This window comes from Fistularia commersonii, chromosome 28 (genome assembly GCF_037954325.1).
Source record: "Fistularia commersonii isolate RoL2024-O1a breed Wild chromosome 28, RoL_Fcom_v1.0, whole genome shotgun sequence".
NCBI lineage: Eukaryota > Metazoa > Chordata > Actinopteri > Syngnathiformes > Fistulariidae > Fistularia > Fistularia commersonii.
Window position 1 is genome coordinate 9,356,090 of NC_141311.1, and position 20,008 is coordinate 9,376,097.

The 20,008-nt window shown below is 47.5% G+C and overlaps 1 protein-coding gene across 1 annotated transcript; it reads left to right on the forward strand.

Annotated features, from left to right (window-relative positions):
* The first annotated feature begins 208 nt into the window (after positions 1–208).
* map3k3 (mitogen-activated protein kinase kinase kinase 3) lies at positions 209–18,887 on the forward strand. The gene is made up of 17 exons (XM_086176319.1): positions 209–340; positions 6,353–6,435; positions 6,990–7,126; positions 7,673–7,713; positions 8,583–8,682; positions 8,799–8,912; positions 9,339–9,459; positions 10,130–10,263; positions 10,662–10,735; positions 11,589–11,656; positions 11,741–11,836; positions 11,932–12,093; positions 13,494–13,642; positions 14,418–14,549; positions 15,528–15,657; positions 15,742–15,919; positions 17,487–18,887. Exons 2-17 carry the CDS (start codon positions 6,432–6,434, stop codon positions 17,713–17,715), a joined length of 1,869 nt encoding a protein of 622 aa, XP_086032445.1. The 5' UTR covers positions 209–340; positions 6,353–6,431; the 3' UTR covers positions 17,716–18,887.
* The last annotated feature ends 1,121 nt before the right edge of the window (positions 18,888–20,008 follow it).

The following is a 20,008-nucleotide window of genomic DNA, read 5'->3' on the forward strand; positions in this document are numbered from 1 at the left end:
CCCCTCGTCCTCCTCCACCTCCCCACAAACCTACTCCCTCGCCAGGTGAAGGTCTCACCTTGAATGACGGTCAGTCCCTTATAATTTCCCTTATTTTTCTTCCAATTGGCGTGGAATTGTAGTCCCGCGAGAACATGTGTTAAAAGTTCAAGTTCCTCCAAACTTCCGGGGTGCAGCCGACCCCCAACCCCGTCAGATACGGCCGTTTTTTTCCGCGTTTCACCGTGAAAGAAAAGTGCGGGAGACCTGTGGAGGAAGAAGTGTCGGAGTCGGAGTGGGAGTGGGAGCCCTGTCATGGCGCCCGATGGACGAGCACGTCGCTTCATCCCCACGACCTCAGGTGAGTTGGTCACAGGTGAGATCGCGCAGCCACGTGACCGGAAACGGTGATGAGTGATGACCGCGATGCATTTATGTGCCGGTGGGAAAGTTGATATATATTTGTTTAGAAATTAGAATTAAAAATCCACGTTTTTCTCTTAGTCGTTTCAAGATCAAATCTGTTCCCGGGAGTACTTTGGTCGGTAACTAAACTACAAGTACGTGAGTGATATCTGTAATCAAGGTGTAAATTAGTCAGGATTCTTGAAATTCTGTCATTTCAAAGAAGGATAAGGCAGGAAAGAAGGTGAAATAAGCCCTCCAGAGAAGTGAGGAGTTTCCCCAGGAGAAAGTTAGCGAATATGTGATGCCGGACCTGAAGACGTCCTCCGAGACGACATGGGAAACATTAAAAGTTGATTTTGTTGTTGTTCCTCGGACAATGTCGTGGTGTGTCGGGAACTGGACACAGGTGTCTGTGAAGAAACCTGCTTTGGTTCAGGGCTGGAACCGAAACCTCGCTTTTAAGAATATTAACGCCTCGGAAATGTCTCGACAACAAAATCACATTGTGTTTATTCAGCATCAGTGCATTTTCTTCTTCGTCTTCTTCTTCGTCTTATTATTGCTATTATTATTCGTGGCAGCGACTGGTTTGCAGGGAAAAGGCCGAGGCCTGAGCCGCTGCTGAGAATATTTTCAGGTAATTTTTAAGGACGCCAGAAAAGTAAACAGGCCGCTGGCTGCGGTTTCAGGGGCAGCTGAGGTGAGCCGCTAGACGGAGATGCGCCGAGGGGACGACGACTGCCGTCACACTGAGTTGTTGTTTTTTTTTGTTTATTTCTAAAACTGTAAAATACCATAGGCGTGCACTTTGTCATTCATCGACGACAGATTGAATCCAGATGACTGAGTGAATCATTGTTTTTACAGCCCTTGAATAGATAATAAATGAGTAATAAGATGGTAATAGACTCTATTACCATACCCATGGTGCAGTTTTTTTCTAACCGTTACTGCATCCGAACATGAGCTGTGTATTTATTGTATTAAACCTTCGGCCCGAAGGTGTGACGTTTCATACAAACACTCAGAACGTGGGAAAGTAAAGCTTTCATTTGAGCTCAAAGTCAAGATTCTCAAGAACATCAGTCTGTGAAACGGTGTTTCTGGTCCGGCTTCAGTATAAACATTGTGTGTGTGTGTGTGTGTGTGTGTGTGTGTGTGTGTGTGTGTGTGTGTGTGTGTGTGTGTGTGTGTGCGCGCATGCCTGTGCATACCTGCTCATATTCAGCCCGTTATGAGACCATAAATACCTGATTGTGCTCCAAGTTCATGAGGTGCAGCTGTGCAGCACACGCGCACACACGCACACACTGATGGATAGAGCAGTTATAAGTAATGCAGCAGGTGAAAGTTTGGATTAGTTGATTGGTTGTCATGACACCCGCCTGTCTGACTGAAGCGAGCTGTCTGTTTGCCCTCTGAAGCGAGAGGGGTAGCTGAAGAGGTTTCTGTCGTTGGTCCAGCGGTCGAAACCCTGTTCTCGGGTCGTTCGCGGACGGAACCCAATCCAAACCGGAGCTCGACAGCGGACGCTGAATCATTCCGCTTCGGTCAAACTGTAGAGACGGCGGGGGAAGCGACGGGACCGGGACTCGGGTCGGGATTCAACCGCGGGTGTGGAATGCGATGGCCCAGGCTGGGATGGTCCTGCTGATAGATAGTTAAGACCTGTGCAGGGAAAAGGTTTCAGGTTTGGGGTGGACTAACACCTGTAGGTGAGTCTGGATAAAGCATGAGCCAGTGGCCGGTCCAGGACCAGGAGGAACCCTGGATTCTTGTCTGAAGACCGGATCAGTCATTTGAGACTTTTCTTTCAGGATTTTCTGAATCATGGCGATTGCTCACTTTTCAGCAGGACATGTCAGCTTGGATATTAACCTCCCATCACCCCACTAACACACATGCTCCATCTTGGCAGTTCATTTTCTTAGCGATTCCATTGATATCTATGTATTGGTGGGAAATATAATGCAGATCTTCAAGTGTTGAGCTGTTCTTTATATATACTCCTCCCTTGCCGCGGATGCTTTAAGGAGATAAATAGCACTGCAGCTGTGGATTGGGACGCTGCGAGCGAGCGATGTGGCTGACGAGAGATGTTATGGTCCAGTCTCTGAGGATGAGGCAGGTATTGAGTCATTTATTCAGAGAAACCGGATGATTTATTAGCGTACGTCAGCCCGAGTCTTCTGCTCTTTCAAATAATCTACCCTTTCTGGATTGGGACGGTCGTGTTCCAGATTAACGTGTCATTTTTAATTCAGATGGTTGGGGGGCTCATTTCCTGGGTGTCCATGTCATCTGCCCGGCGACCCCCGAAGGCTCACTCCTGCACCTGTGTGTGTTTGGTTGAGTCTAAGGGGGGACCCCTCAGGCATATGGGAAGGATGGGTTGTGATGTAGGCGGGTGGCCTCTTCGGCGAGTTCCCACCGGCACCGGGCGCAGGAGGGACGGCGGTCCAGGGGAATTTGCACCGAGGCGTCGAGTCCAGATGCATCACCCGAGCCCGACAGACGGAGCGAGGAGTGGGAAAAACAGCTTCAGACTAAACACCTCTCAAGGAAGACTGATCGGGGGGGGAAAAGGGGGGGGGCGTGTGTCTGCGTGTGTTTGCGTGCATGTGTGTGTGGGTGAGGAAAATCCATGTAAATCCTGCAAGTCTTGGAAATGCGATACAAGGAAAATAAAGTGGGCACAGCTGACCAGGCTGGTACAGTGAAGCCTCTCTCTGCGCCGAATTCCCCGCATTCCACTCGGGAGGTAATTAAAATCAGGAGAACCAGGGGATGGAAGCGGATGGCTGGCGGAACCGGACAGAAGACGTTTGTTGCGTCGTCGACGGCAACGTGAGCCCCCACTCTCCGATCCGCTGACAGTTTAGCATTCCGATTCACTTACAGTGGAGAGAACTTCGCCCCTCATCGACTCCAGGTTATGTATTTCAAGACGCCGCCGCACCGCCACGGACTTGACGTTCCTCCGGTTTCCGCTTCGACCAAAGCGCCCTCAGTTCGGAGGCAACATGGCAACGCTCAGCTGGCTGCGGACGGACGTGCCCAGCATTCCTGTGGGTGATTATTACCCAGAAGCCCGTGGTGACCGGGTTGCCCTGGTGCCGGTGCACAGATGTACATTCCCGCGTCCGCGTGTTGTTGTTTTTTCAGGCGATGAACCAACTGTCAGATCTAAGCTCCACCCCGCAGGTGGCGTTTATCCTCCTGTGTCCGGTTACGTCCAGGGGTCTGACCACGAACACCAGTCATGTGACCGTTAGCGATCTGTAATTGTTCGAGTTCCCGCGAAAGCCGAGTGCGGGGGTCGAGCAGCGGGCGCTTGCTCATCGCGTTGGCAGTTTAACCTTGGAGGATTTCCAAAATAAAGATGTAGTGACTATTTGAAGGTGTGCAGGCAGCCCACCTTTTCCAAGCTGCAACATACATGATTGGTTCTTTTTGTGTAGAGGGGGTTTGGATGTGGAGGACCTGGTTCTGTTTTTCTTTTTTGATTTATTTTTTTGCGCCCACATGGTTCTGTCCTATCCTTGTAACCACACGTGCGTTGTGACCCGGTGCCGGTCACCTGGGGAGGGACGTGCTTCCCGTCGCCACCATCGCTGACTTTTTGGTTTTTGCAATCTGCGAGACCCACTCCGCATTTTGTTTGTCGTGGCCGCCGGAGTAGACAGGCGTCCAACTTTCGTAGCTGATATTGATGCTGGAGATGGAAAAGTACATCCGTTCGCTGGCCGACGCCGTGTTTATAAACGAGAGGCAGGATTTCAACACCTGATACGGTGGAATTACAATCCAGCTGCAACAGACGTTTGAATTCTCATCAGAGAGAGGTTGGATTTGAAGTCTAGACGTCCAGGATTACATTTCTCACCTTTGGACTGTGAAAACGCAGCATTGGAGGAAAAGCTAACAGAATATCAATATGAAAAATAATCCAATTTCACCATTGGCCAGCTGGGTTCTCTCTGTGTGTTCCCACCATGTTCTCCTGCCTTGGCTCTCCCCGGGTTCTCCGTCCTCCTCCCACAATTTGAAAACAGTCAGTAGATCCAAGTGGGTGTGTGAGAATGAGGGTGAACGATAGGATGCCTCTGTGATTGACAGCTGGCACATCCAGGTTAAAACCCGCCTCTCCCCTTTTTGGCAGCTGGGATTGGCTCCAACAATTCTTCACCCCCCCCCCCCCCCATCCATGGACAGTAACATAATGGTGCTGGTTTAAATCCCAACATTAACACCTCGCCATCATTTTCAAGTATATTTAATTGTTTTCCCGTCAGGTTTTGATCGGTTGATGTCCCTGCACGTATCATAAACTGGTCCTTACATATGCGACCGGGGAATCACTCAGGCGGTATGATTTATTTAACAGTGAAATAATCTTTCTGTCGACCGTAATGCGAAGGAATCAAATGCAGTTTAAACAACCTCCAGTCAGAGGAACGGAACAGGAGAGTTCTCGTGTTCACTTTGGCCGGATTTCTTCAGAACCTGGGGGTTTATTAGCTCAGGCACCGCGGTTTTTACAACACCGTGGGTACCTTGAGCCGGGCAAACTCCGCTGCCCTGCTGGAAATGCTGCTGAGCGCCGCTTTCTGCAGCCAGAGATGTTTCAAGATGGTAGATGTTTACAGTGACAGAACCCTTCACCCCCTCTCACTCCCCCCAGCAGAAAACATTCTTCCCATATGAACTCTGCCAGACTGATCGTTGCCAGTGCAGCTTGACTTTCTGCCATTTCCAATAGTCTGGTCTCTATTGTGGGCAAAACACACACTCTCTCTCTCACTCACACACACACTCTCACATGCAATGTGCAGGTTCTGAATCACGCAGGCCTCCAGTGAGAGACTAATATTTAGCTCATGCTACTTTTTGAACATGCAAAGACCGTCTGTTTATCGTCACGTTGTAAATCCCTGCTGCGGTTTTAATCAACCGCTGCGCCTCAAACAGACGAGGGCAGGGGAAATCTGTCCCGTTACGCTGGATTTCGGGTTTCACAGAGCAGATCGGCTCTTTGTCGCGGAGGCCGACAGGTGTCACCTGGAAAAATGCGCCACCGGCCCGAAGTCGAGTCCCGCTGTCTTTGTTTTTTCTGTATTGCTATCATGTATTATTGTTCTCCCTGTGACTAGACTCCGTGTTCTCCTAACGGGTTCACTCCAGGTTCTCTGTCTTCTTCCCACAGCCCAAAAACAGTCATCAGGCTCATACAAAGATCAAATTGTCCATAGATGTGAATGAGAAGGTGAATGGTTGTATGTTTACGTGCCGACCCTGTGATTGACGGGTGACCTGTCCAGGCTAAACCCCGCCCCCTTACCCTACGGTCAGCTAGGATTGGCTCCGTTGATTGTTTCTGTTTTTTGTTTTCTTTCTAATCCTTGAGAGGAAAATGGTTGCCAAATAAGTTGCGAGTCGCTGCTGTGTTGTTTGTTTTTGTTTAGTTTGTTTGTTTCTCAGGCGGAAGCTGCCTCAACCAAACTGTGCACCTCCAGCTATTAGACATCAGAAACACGGTCTGGTGTCGAGTCTTTCAGCACTGGGCTGAAGATCCAAGTCCCTGACTGTTTTTTTTTTTTTTTTTTTTTCCATTTGAGAAGGAAAACAGGAAGCTATTTCTTTGTTTCTTACAGTTTTTCTTCCTCATTCTGTAAACTAAACTTAAGTACAAAATCATATCGTGGCTTTTTCCGTTTTCGCGTCACCAAAATTTTCTTTTCCCTGTAAGCGCAGGTTCCATTTCCTGCGGAGCTCATTTTCCATTTCTCAACATTTTGTTTTTTTTTCTCACATCAGTTCAATTTTTCACAAATTTTCAGACAAATCGGGTCAAATGCTCGTTGCTTTGTTTTTTCGTCCAGCCCAGTGGAAACACGGCCTGAAATAGCCGCGTCCAGCCCTGCTCCCATGAGTAATCGATTTCTTTGTTTGTGTTTACGTGCAGGCAGCGGGTGTGTTGGCACGCCACAGGCTCGTTTCTGAAGACGAGACGCGAGTAGACCGAACAGGCAAACATCGCCGCCATGAGTAAGTGCCCACCCCAGCCCCCCCTTTTCCCCCCGCCGCCCGGAGGTCTGATGTTCTGCAGACGTTTCTGGGAGCGGGGCTTTCTCCCCGTGCCATGTAAAAACAGACACTTTGCACCCAAGTCCGTCTCGGTGGCCCGAGCCCGCCGGAGCCACCTCCGCCGCTGCCTGGTGACTGATTGACCCCCCGCGCCGCAAAGACAAGGAAGGGCTGGGGGAGGGAGGGGAGGCTGGTTCTGGCCGCTGCCTCGGGGGCTCTATCATGTCCGTCCAAGCTACACAAGCGAAGTATTTTCTCTCCGTCAGCCACTTCGTCCCAGGCCAAAGACCCGCCTATGAGATCAAACACGGAAGCGGGCATATTAAAAACACAGGGGCCCCTCCTCCTCCTCCTCCTCCTCCTCCTCCTCCTCTCAACATGGCCGCAGTTAGAGGTCGCCGGGTTGAACCCTCCCCCTCCCAGTCTTGTACCTGTCGCCCATGTCATCCATTTTCTAATCTTCCAATCGTTTTGTTGTTTTTTTTTTTTTTTTTTGTCTCCACGATCCTCTCTAGATGAGCGACAGGCGCTTCACTCCATCATGAAGGACCTGGTCGCCCTCCAGATGTCGCGGCGCCAGCCCGTGTTGCCTTTCGACTGCGGGAAACCCAAAGCTCTCGCTCCGGTGGCTCCAGCCCAGGCCAACAGACAGGTGGGGTCCTGCCCACCAAACATCGAGGGGATGATTTGTAAATGTCTTTCGAACCCACCGTAGGGAGGGGAAAAAAAAACAAACAATTTGAATCAATTTTTTGACAGTAAAATACAAGAAAATATTTTATTGTTTGATGTCATTGTTTGTTTCCGTATGTGTAAGCCACTTATCAGCTTTTCTCTGTTTTTGCATCAAACCTCACATTGATTTTTCAATATTTATTTTAACATGCGGTGGAAAAACACCCCAGTCTGGGTAAAATGACTCAGTAATAATTAATAATAATATTCAACACACAATGCTAAATATTTATACAGTTTTGTTTGGTTACTCTACTTTTCTTGCTGCGGAGATGGAAAACACATAGAAAATATCTGTACTAATCGAGATTCCCCTTCGTGAGGTGGAGAAAATATTGGAATATATCTGGTACTGAAGTATTTTTATGAATAATATACAAGTATGGAGTGTTATTCCAGCTGTGACGTGGCAACAGTGTTTTGTTTTGTTTTTTCTGAGAGCTCTGTTTCTGATCTCCCTCAGGACGATGTCAGGATAAAGTTTGAGTTCTCTGGGGAGAGGAGGTGAGTTGGGCTTGCTCGCGCATGCTTGTGTGTATGTGTTTGTGTGTGTGTGTGTGTGTGGGTGCGTGTGTGCTTGTGTGTGTGTGTGTGTGTGTGTGTGTGTGTGTGTGTGTAAAACACAGCCATTGAAGAGCGATGACAGCCTCAGTCCGAGATTATTATTTAGATTATGTAATCTAAGGTGTTGAGAGGAATTTCATAATTAATCATACTGATGATAGATTATTGTTTTTGTTGCTGTTAAAATATGCATATGATGCTCCGCTCCCTAGAACAACACTGGAAGTAAGGTAGTTACCTATTAATAATATAGTTATAGATACATGAAGTGTTTTGCTTTGAATTCTGGGTGACTCCACATAGAGCTAAAAATGCAAATTAAGCTGTTTCTCGAAGTTAAGTAATTTCATAATGTTTTATTTTACACAAAAGGTCTTTATAAGGCTCTGTAAAAACACAACATCTGTCATGTCTGAGCTTCGGCGCAAATCCCTTAGAGCCGTGCAAGTCAATGTGCACGCACGCACACACCCTCGCTGTCTGGCAAAACTGTCGGGGTCACATGTTCCAGTTCACGACATAGAGAGAACACACATCTAGGGGTGAGAAACACACACTCTAGCACTTAATTCGGGCCGGTATGTGAGCTGGAGGTTTGGGGGGCGCTGTGGTTCGTCCGTGGCCGCCTGCACAAACCACAGGTATGCTAGGTGCACTCGCAGGAATCCGCACGCACTCCGGACGGCAGCGTGTGTGTGAGTTACGCTCGTACTTGGCGCGCGGCCTCCCTGGCAGCGGGTACCTTCCAGCTCCGTAACAACCGCCCCTCCCCTCTCCCCCTCTGTGCAATTTCTTTCTTTACGTCTCAGGATCCTGATGTTTGGACGTCCTGTGCAGTTTGAGGAAATCTTGCAGAAGGTGAAGGCTGTGTTTGGCCAGCAGGTGGACCTGCACTACATGAACAACGAGGTAAAGGAGTTTACACACTCCGTGTAGGTAGAAGACAAAGATTTCCTGTGCACGTGGCTGTATAGGAGTCTTTGTTTAATATATATTTATACATACATTTTTATTTGCACCCCCAGCTGTCCATTCCCCTGAAGGGTCAGGATGACCTCGACAAAGCAATCGACCTGCTGGACCGAAGCTCCAACATGAAGAGCATCAGGATCCTGTTGCTTGCACAGGAGCTGAATAATGTGAGAGACGCGCGCATGCATGCGCACACATGCTCGTACACGCCACGCGTAGACTTACAGTATACTATTTCAACACCGCTATTTCTTCACAACAGAATTCTGTTTTCAGAAGAATCCGAGTTCCTCATCTGTTTGTGTTACGCTTCCTGTGGGGGGCGGGGGTTAAGATCTTAACCATGTTTATTAGCGCTGATCCACAATGACATTTTAGTATTTCCCATCCGCCCCCTTGTTGAGCGGGATAACTTTCTGGGTTCAACCCCCTCGTCGAGTTGCGGCGGCCATTTTGAAAATATTTACTCCCCGCCTGACCCCTGCCGGGTTGGTGGTTGGATGTTTTTCTGACTGTAGCTGCGGGGCTAGTGCACGTCAAACGCTCATATTTTGATCAGTCCCAATTGCTAGTTTGAACCTGTATCTCAGCAGGCCTCCACCCCCTCCCATCAGCCGCCGTGCAAGCAGGTGCGGATCAAGGCCTCCCAGTCCACCGGCGACGTCAGCACAGTTTACCAGTCCTCTGAGCCGAGGGGGCGCCATCAGTCCACCGGTGCGTGATTGTGAAACAAAACCGCCGCAGCTTGTGTGATCCTTGTGACCCACTCAAGCCCGAGACAGGAAGTGACATCACAGTGTCACTTTCAGGGGCCGCAGTGTTTAGTAATCGGCTGCTGTCATGATGTTGTGGCTTCGTTTTCCCTCTCTCTCTCTCTCTTTATCTCTATCTCTCTCTGTCAACCCATTGATCTCCCTGTCTGTGGCTTTGCTTCCCCCCCACCCCCTTTCATTTTGCCTGCTCATTCTTTGGCTTCCCCTTCCAGCAATGGGTCCTCTTCCTTTTCCTGTTCGCCAATACAAGACGATGCCTTCTGGACAGCGGCCAATCAGATTACAGTGTGCTGCTAGTGTGTGCGTGTGTGTGTGTCGCAGTTGTTGCAAGAAGTCTTGAGATCTGGTCTTTATGACAAATACGAGTCTGGTAAACGCAATTTAATCCCGTCAAACTGAATTTCGGGCCTCCGTAATGAGAGCTGCTGCTGATGTTTTTGGTTTTTTTTTATTTTCTGCCTTGTTGCGTCAGCAGCTCGGACGTCTGACTTCCACACGTGTAATCTGGAAAGATATTATGTGCGCATGTGTGTGTGTGTGTGTGTGCATCCGCAGACCAAAAGCCTTCAAATCGAGTGTTTACCTATTCGCGGTCTTCCCCCCCGCCCCAGGCTCCCAGAACACGGGGCGCAGCTCCCCTCCCCCTGGCTATGTGCCCGAGCGCCAGCAGAGGATCGCCCGCCAGGGTTCATACACCAGCATAAACAGCGAGGGGGAGTTCATCCCCGAGACCAGCGACCAGTGTGTAAGTCAGCGCTTCACTTCTCACAATTGGATGGGAGTTTGGGGGGGGGGGGGGTCTGTGCACAACTAACAGTTGTTTATTTCACCTCAGTTAATGAGTACATGTGACATTTATGGGTTGTCTTTAGCCTTTCAATGTTGTTTTCTTCATGTAAATATATAAAATAGTCACTTTTTGGTGGGGGGCGGGGGTAGGGAATGTAAAGATTTACAGTAATTCATTTCAAGTGGGGGCGGGAGGGTGGAGAAAAGGTCAGAAGGAGTTCCCTCTTACGGTTTTCCAAAATATTTACACTCACAAAATTCCATTTCGCCTCTGATATGGATCTGAGGAATGGCGTGAGGAGCGTGGCAGGGGCTCGGAGATGTGAGCGGGTTTGTTGTCGGCCTGCCTTGCAGGTGCTGGATCCCTGGAGCAGCGCGGAGAATTCGGTCTCAGGAAGCTGCCAGTCGCTGGACAGCAGCTCAGACAGGTGAGCACGGGGGGGCTTAGAGCTGTAAATCAGCAGGTGGGGCGTGGGAGCAGCGTTGACAACTGATTATATTATTCTATCCATGACTCTACTAGTACTCTACATGACTACATGACTCAGTCAGCCGTCCCTTCCCTGGGTCGCTACAGCAAATCAGCCTATTCCATCTAACCCTATTCTCTGTATCCTCCAACTCCTTGTCCTCTTCCACTATATCCATAAATCTTCCCCTTGACCCCCCCGCCTGGCAGTTCCAACCTCAGCATCCTTCAACCAATATATTCGCTATCCCTCCTCTGTACGCGACCGAGCCATCTGCGTCTGAGCTTATCTCCAAAACCTCTAACATGTCCTGTCCCTCCGATGGATTCATTCCTGATCGCATCCAGCTTCATCACTCCCAAGGAGAATATTTATATCTGCGACCTCCAGCTCTACTTCCTGTCTGTTCCACAACGCCACTGTATCTAAATCTACAATATGCAGTAGTAAAGTTTAACCAGAAGTAAACAGTGAATTAAAAAAAAGTTCATTCATTCTCTGCGGGGGGTATTGCTCATAGGGTCAGCTGTCAATCACAGGGTGTATATATAGACATCCAACCATTCACTCTCATTCACACCTTCACTGAACACACACTGATCAACGTGTGAGAGGGTGAGATTCCATCAGGCGTGATGAACCAATGAAGCAGAGTGAGCGAAGAGAGGGTATCCATTTTAAATTCGGGGAATCGGCGACTGACGTTCTCATCCGGGAAACATTACACTACATTACATTGCATTTGGCAGACGCTTTTATCCAAAGCGACTGACAATAGAGACCATTTTTAATCCGCGCCCCGTCTTCGCAGCCCGTCGATGAGGAAGTCTCGCATGCACAGAGCCAAGAGTTACCCCGATAACCGGCAGGAGTGCGCAGGTGAGAGACGACACTTCCGCAGCTCGACCCGTTCCCGTGGACCCAGCAGACAGGTCGTAACCGTCCGCCCACTGTCCCCCTCAGATAGAGAGAACCACGTGTATGACAGGGGGTCGGGAAAGGGGGGCACGTATCCCCGCAGGTATCACGTCTCCCTGCACCACAAGGACCACAGCGAGGGTAAGACGACCCATCCAAGCCCTCTTGTATCTGAAGGACTAGCGCCACGGCTCTCCAACATCCTGCGCTCCATCTCCTTTCTCCTCCCCCTCAAGGCCGAAGGACGTTTCCCCGGATCCGCCGCGCGCAGGGGAACCTTTTCACCCTGGTGCCCTCGCGGCGTTCGCTGAACGGCAGCGAAGAGAGTCTGGGAAGCTGGCAGCTGGTGGACGCCCAGGGCAGGCTCCGCCCGCAGGACTGTTCTGTCGCGCACAAATGTGAGTGCTCCGCTGGTGTACCTTTTAATGAGCACTTTCTTGAATGGAAGATGAAACAAGTTAAAAAATTGGCATTTTGATTCATTACCATATAAATAGGTAAATAAATCAATTCATGACAAGGATATCTTATAGATCAGTATTTAATTTTTTTTTTTGGTAATAATTAAAAATAAATGGCAATCTTAGAAAAATGATTCCGGCATACAATTATAGTCTTAAATATTGTATTATTGGGCCTCGCGCTGCCCCCCTCTGGCTGTTGAAAAGCAATTACTGGCAAGATGAGCGTATTTGAATTTCGAGTAACCATGGCAACATAGTCCCAAGGGAAATGATCTATTAGAAGCCAGACTTTGACAAAAAAAAAAAGTATGTGTAAAAGATTAAAAATATCCCAAACCTTATTTGTAATTGCAAACAATTCATATTGTTTTTTATCTCCCCGATTGTTTCACAGTTTGATTATAGACTTTAATTGCATGTAAATGCAAAAATTTAATCGCATCTAAAAACAGCTTGGATTCCCAACAATTGTAAACAGACACACAAAATCCACACACAAATAAAAACATGTGATGTGTTCATGGTCCCTCAGTCTCCCCAAATGTGTCCCAGTTTTATTTTTGTTTTGAATTCATTCCTGGCGAGGATCCCCCCTCCCCTCACACACACACACACACACACACACACACACACACACACACCCATATTACATATTAAGCTAATACATGGCTAACCAGCCAACACATGACTCCATTACAATTTATGGATAACTAATATGCGGCTAACAGATGCTTACAAAGACCAGAAATGCTTTTGGCCAAATTTTTACATCAAGATAACTGTATAAAAACGATCAATACTGATTTCAAACATTTCGAAACTCAGTCAACTGGAGGCCCCATATGCTAATGGAGGATTTGAACATGGTACCCGATGGTTTCTTTAAGCTAGCGTTAGGCTACAGGCAGCTAAATCAAGGCTAGAAGACAGGATGGATGTGGTGAACAGACGCTTTTATGTGACAGACGGGGTGACAAACGTTGCCGAAATTTCAACATTCTTTTTTTAATTGCCATTACTGACACAAAAAAAACAATATGAATGCTTGGGTTGTGTAATGTTGTCTTGCACTGAAAATTCCCGCTCTTGTCCTCGAAAGCCGCACTGCTTCATTTCTGCCACAGATTTTGAGTTCATCTGAAGGTTATTCATTGAAATGGCTTTTTTTTTTTTTAAATCTTTAATTAACCTTTATTTCATCAGAAAACAATAGCACATTGAGATGGACAGTCTCTTTTTCCAGAATGGCCCGGCCAAAATGAGAAGCAATTCAGTTAACGATGAAACTGAGCAGAAAAAAGGAGCGGGTGACGGAGTGTATTTTTGTATGTCAGCCCCCAGCGCTCCGGTGACGTGGCGGCGAGGCAAACTCCTGGGCCAGGGGGCGTTCGGACGGGTTTACCTCTGCTACGACGTGGATACCGGCAGGGAGCTGGCAGCGAAGCAAGTCCAGTTCGATCCCGACAGTCCTGAAACCAGCAAGGTGAGAGAGCACTGTGTCACCGGAGCATATCTTTACTTTTCTCGTTCACTTCCCCTTCACAAATTCCTGGTTTCTCTTCCTTTTACGGCATTTCAAGTCTTACAGGGGCCTCTTTAGCTGTTTTTTAAATCAGTTTTCCCTTCGTCGTCTGAGTTGATAAATCACAATCTCCAAGTCCACCAGACCTTCTGCATTCAAACGCACTGACTGACCAGTTATAAATCACCGTCAGCTTTTAAATCAGGGTTTGTCCCATGATCCTAGCATAATGACACAAAACAAGAAATTCGTTCTGCAATGGAGGCCCTCTTTCATTTCTCAGCCTGCTTCCGGCACATTGAAAGCTTCTCTTTCCTGTGCGCCGCCGAGCAAACAAGCACCGGCACTTCCTGTATCTGTGAAGTGCTGAGTGCTGTTCTGCTGTCAGGTTGGTGTTTACCTTGTTCTCCTGTGGAAACACCAGCCTTCAGCTAAAAAGAAGAAAAAAGAAAAAAATGTTAAAAAAATTGCTGTCAAGGCGTCATTCAGTTGTTCAGTAGCTCAGTATTCTGCTCCGACTACTGAGACAGTCCAAAACCAGGTTCATTACAGACAAAATGTCTCTAGGTGCAAATGAGAGAAAATGGTTGAATATCTCTAATTGTGGCCCTGTGATTGACAGCTGACCCGTCCAGGTTAAACCCCGCCTCTCACCTCAACACAAGTTCGGATTGGCTCCAGCCCCCACTAGATCTTGCAGCGTGTAACTCCCTGATCCCTGTGTGTCCTCGTACAGGAGGTCAGCGCCCTGGAGTGTGAAATCCAGCTGCTGAAGAATCTACATCACGAGCGCATCGTCCAATACTACGGCTGCCTGAGGGACCACAATGAGAAGACCCTCACCATTTTCATGGAGTACATGCCTGGGGTGAGTCCCTGCAGCGTCACCCGGTGGCATTTTAGCTTCAAAATTCAACACTTTCTTTTCACAGGCACGTTTTATTCGCCTAAGATAGATGACATCGATAGGGTAGAGGTTAATAGCTACCAGTTCCAGAACGTCTTAAAGGGCTGTATATTCTTCTCATGGTCTCACTGTAACAGTTCATTTCAAAACAGAGACCTCTCCAGGAAACATTTAAGGAACTCACAAACTTAACCCCCGATCGTACGCGGTGACTGTTCCAGCGCTGGCTCCTCAGGCCAAGGATATTCAGGTTCCCCGGCCAAAGTTATTTAGCCAACTTCCTGACTTGTCTCAAGACCAGCACGATCCAGTCACGTGGAATTTTTCGCCGGGCCTCAAGGGTAAACTAGTGAAACTGATATGAGCCAACTCCAGCATCAAGATCTCTGTGCGCGCACGTGTGTGTACTGTATTTTCATCCTATCATTTTTTATTTTTATTTTTTGCACCACAAACAGACCCAGGGTTACAGCTGGTTAGAGCTAAAAATTCACAGCAAGACATGCCCCGGTTTGATTCTGTCTTGGTTCTCCTGCCTGGGTTCTCTCAAGGTTCTTCATCTTCCTCCGATAGTGCCAAAACAGTCAGGAGGTTCATTGAAGACTAGAATTTGTCGGTAGGTGTGAGTAAGAGAGAAAGTGAATGGTTGCACGTCACCATACGTGAACCTGAGACTGACAGCTGACCGGTCCAGGTTTGGCCAACTCATCTCAATGTCAGCTGTGACTGGCTACAACCCAACCATGATGAGCAGTGCAAAAATGCCACGTCTGATCATAAAGATCTCCTGCTCCCAGGTGTCATTCTGGCTTTTTTGCCTCCCGGCCATGGCGTTCAATCGGCAGTTGTAGAATCCTAGATGCCTTGTCAGTCCGGGTCATTGTTGTTGTTCTTTTTCTGGGGCAATCTAAACTAAATATTGTGCTTCCTTCCTGTCAGGGATCTGTCAAAGACCAGCTGAAGGCCTACGGGGCTCTCACGGAAAATGTGACCAGGAAATACACGAGACAGATCCTGGAGGGCATGTCCTACCTGCACAGCAACATGATCGTCCACAGGGATATCAAAGGTGGGCTCACACACTCCCCCCCCCCCCCCCCCCGGTGTTTCTCACAGAGGGCAGAGTTCCTGACGTGTAGTATTCTGCCCTCAGGTGCCAACATCCTGCGGGACTCGGTCGGGAATGTCAAGCTCGGAGATTTCGGCGCCAGCAAAAGGCTGCAGACCATCTGCATGTCTGGCACCGGGATTCGCTCGGTGACCGGCACCCCCTACTGGATGAGCCCGGAGGTGATCAGCGGCGAGGGCTACGGCAGGAAGGCAGACGTCTGGTGAGACTAAGCTCACAAACTTTTGTCCATCGGTCTCACACACAAAAGCACACATAGCCCTATTCGACACAGAGAAATACGTTTGTAATTCATGAAGAAACCTTCAATGACAGAATACAGCGGAACCTTTACATAGGAGTGCATCAAGTAACGAATTTAACAAGAAACGTGCTGTCGCTCGCTCTGTTTTTTTTTTTGGCTTTTTGAGCCGAGATCCGAGTTACGAGCGAGCGGGATGAGCGTTTCACACTGATGTGGCTGCTGTTGTGAAGTGGCGTTTAACAGCCAGATGCGCTGCCCGCCACTAGATAACCCAGCAGAAACCATGGAAAGGCATGAGCACGCTGTGCATGTTGGTGACTTGCCCATGAAGAGAGGGAGAACTCGCTGTGGGTGAGATTCCATGACCGAAAGCGTCATCTGTAAGGCGATGTGGTGCAGCAGACGGCGGGAGCATCAACGGACGAGGCATCGGAATAGTTATTCAAACCCTGTCAGGGATCGTTTGATCATTTGACCAAAAAGAACCACCGTTCACTGCATCACCAAATTAAGTTTAGAGATAATGTCTTGCAAAGTGTGCAAAATTTAGCAGTAAAGTGTAGCATTTAGGGTGAAAGATATGATAAACCTTATTGATCTCCTCAGGGGAAATTCCTTTGTAGCAAGTAAGCTAAGTAATAAAACACGAAGTGAAAAATTCCCCAAACCGCTGGCATCTTCGTCCAGTATTCATGGTAAATACACTTAAGAAATCCAGTTTATTTCTTTCCATTCGCTTTCTTTCTTTCTTTTGTTCTTTATTTATTTATTTGTTTGTTTGTTTGTTTGTTTATTGTTCTTTTTTAAAACATATAACAAAAGGGGGGGCTGCAACAGATTAATTGCATTTCAATGGGGAATATCAATTTGATATACACGCAAATTGAATCACGAGGTTGTAACTTGTAAGTCAAGTTATTACTGTGTAGCTTAACATGTGAAGTGAAGAAACAATCTCAGCAATCACATTCATCTTAAAAGAGATAAAAGAGCCAAAATAAATTAATAACATTAATAATTAATTCAACGTGAGGTAAAAGATTGTTATTTTTATCCATAATTTATCTATCATTAATAATTACATTAACGTGAGGTAAGAGACACATTAACTATAACATTTAATGGCAGTCTAAGGAACAGGTAGCTATTGAGGAAGACATAAATACACTCTTCATCTCTTAAAAGTTGTTGGTCTTTGAAGGGAAAACCCCCAAAACAAATAAATGAATAAAGAGCCTTAATCCAGTTATCCGAGGGGTTCCCACACACATTAGTCGCTGAAGTTCTTATAGGAGGCGGCCCGCCGACGTGTTTGGACGGGAGCCAGCCAGACAGGACGTAACGGGGGTTGGTATGTTCCTGCCCCCAGGAGGCCTCGTACCCCCACCTGACAGGAGGAGGCGCCCAGAGCAAACAGTCTGGAGGCCGAACGAGCCAAAGTTTCCCCTCAGAACATTCCTGCTTAAGAGTTATTCCTCTTTAGCCGAGACGGAGTGAAAAACCAAACTGCGCCTGTCTTTTCCAGGAGCCTCGGCTGCACGGTGGTGGAGATGCTGACCCAGAAGCCCCCCTGGGCTGAATACGAGGCCATGGCGGCCATTTTCAAGATCGCCACGCAGCCCACCAACCCGCCGCTGCCCTTGCACGCCTCCGACCAGGCGCGGGACTTTATCCGCTGCATCTTTGTCGAGGCCATGCATCGGCCCAGCGCCGAGGAGCTGCTCAGACATCCGTTCTCCCAGATCCTGTGCTGAAGCCGGCCGGGGTTCCAGAACTTGACCCCGCGGTGTGTCCCCCTCCCCCTCGGACTGAAATCCGTCAGAAGAACCCTCGCACGTGGATCCTGAGGGGCGACGGCTTGAAAACTCACTATTTGACTGCAGGTCAGACACCTGGCGGGTCGCTGGTCCCCGACAGGTAGAAACACACACACACACTCATACACACACACTCCAGCTTCAACGCCAGGGATCAGCGCGCATTCACCAGTCGTGTCTTTCGTCCCGTCGCCGCTTGGACGCTGTTAATCCGTCGGTGGCGCTCTCCAGCTCTTAAACACGACCTCATCCAGTGTGTCCTTAAACATGTTCTCTCTCTAACTCCACCCTCGGAGCAACCAGACCCGCACCAGCCCCCCAGAAAAAAAAAAAGCTAATCCTCGTATTTATGACGCATGTTGTGTTTGGGGCTGTTTGCCTTTCCTTTGTCAAATAAACCGTAGAGTAGCTACACTGACGTTTAATGGCAGATTTCGCCGTTGAAAATATCTGTAGTGAACGAGGCCAAAGCTTCTTTTTGTTCCAGTTAGCACGTCTGTTAGCATCTGGAACAGCTTATTTATCAGTAGAGCCTGTGTGATGCTGATTTTAAACAGATGTCAATACAGAATTTCAATTTTTTACACATTCATGAAACTAACAATAGAGATGTCAGGAAACTGTCCAAAATCCAAAGCTGTCGAGGCACTTATTGTGCAAAATGGCCCAAGTGAGTGATATAATATTACAAAATGTTACAACAATTATCATTCACTTTTTTTTTAATCACTATCTTATAAGCATTTGCCCAAGTTTAACGTGAGGCATGTGTTGAAACTGAGCTGACACTCAACTCATAATTTGGCCCTAAAGTTGAAAGGACAAAAAACACAAATCAATAAATTAGTGTTAGTATTTTGAATCGAGTGAAAAGTGATTTTGTTTGGTGACTTTAGCTTCAATATTATTCTTAACATTGCTGCCTGGAACTAACCAATCAGCAAAATCCAAAATTATTCACAAATCTAAGTGAGGTCCTGCACTCACCGCCCCCATTTCCCAGGGAACCAGCAGCAGGAGTTGCGATTACACCAGTATTTCATTTCTATTTTTTAAAGGTCAGAGCAAGGAATCTATAAAAAAAAATAAAAACAAAAAAAAAAAAAAAATCCAGTGTTAAAATAAGCTTCAAGTGGCGTTTCCCAAGACAGCACCCTCTCCAGGCTTCCTCAGCCTCCAGTGGGCTGCATTCTTCTGCTTCACCCCGAGATGTCGCTTCACCCCACTTTCTGCTCCTTTAAGAGAATTGAATGTGAGAGGACCTGCAAGACTTTTCTTTCTTTTTCCCTCGTCCTTCACTCGTCATCTCAACGCACCCGTTCCTCCGCTCATGCCCCCCCTCTCCTCTTCATCGCTGGTCTCCCCAGCCTCCATAAGTGCCAAAAAGTGACAGAACCCAAAGTGGTGGAATGGACCCGGTGTCTGCTTGTGGACAGGCCTCAAGCCGCTACTTTATTTTATTTTTTTTTAATGGTTGAAGACTTTCAAAGTAAAAGCATTAATTGTGTAGTTGATATCCGTGGCCTTTGCGGCGGATGACACAGTAGGTGTGTGTACGGCCCAGGTGACCCCGATTTGGAAGCCATAGCTTTAAGGATCCATTTAAATCAGATGCACTTTTATGGAAAAATGAATGTTGTGGGTATTTTTATTTTTTCTGCTCTGTCTTTACCAAATTTGATTTTTTTTTTTATTTTTTTTTTTACTACTTCGAATGTGAACTTGTTTCTATTTATGTCCCCATGCCATTTCAATTAGATTTTATAAGCAAATATGTATGAATATATTTTTTATATTTAGACTGAAGATACTTTCAAGGACTCAATGTCGTTAAAAGTACAGTGAATTGAAAGCAGCTGGTTTTGCAGACAATAACAGAATTAAGTGGGTTTATAAGTGGAGGAGAAAAAAAAAAATAACGGGTGGAAAAACAAACTCCGTCTGGCTGGTTCTCGTTCCGGTGCAAAGGCGGCTTTTTGGGCCCCGCCCCGTCACGTCATCAAAATAAGGCACGGGAACAGAGCTGCAAACGTCGGAGTTCGCTGTTCAACCCGAATGACGACTTTGTTTATTCCAGGGTTCGCGCCGCGTGTCCGATATTGAGGTAACACACACTCACACACACCTGGGTGAAAGGGCTGACTTCTGCCCGCAGACCTCAAGAACAGACAGGTGGAGAACCCTGGGTTGAACAAACGAAGAGGAAGTAGTTCTTTAGAAATTTATCTCT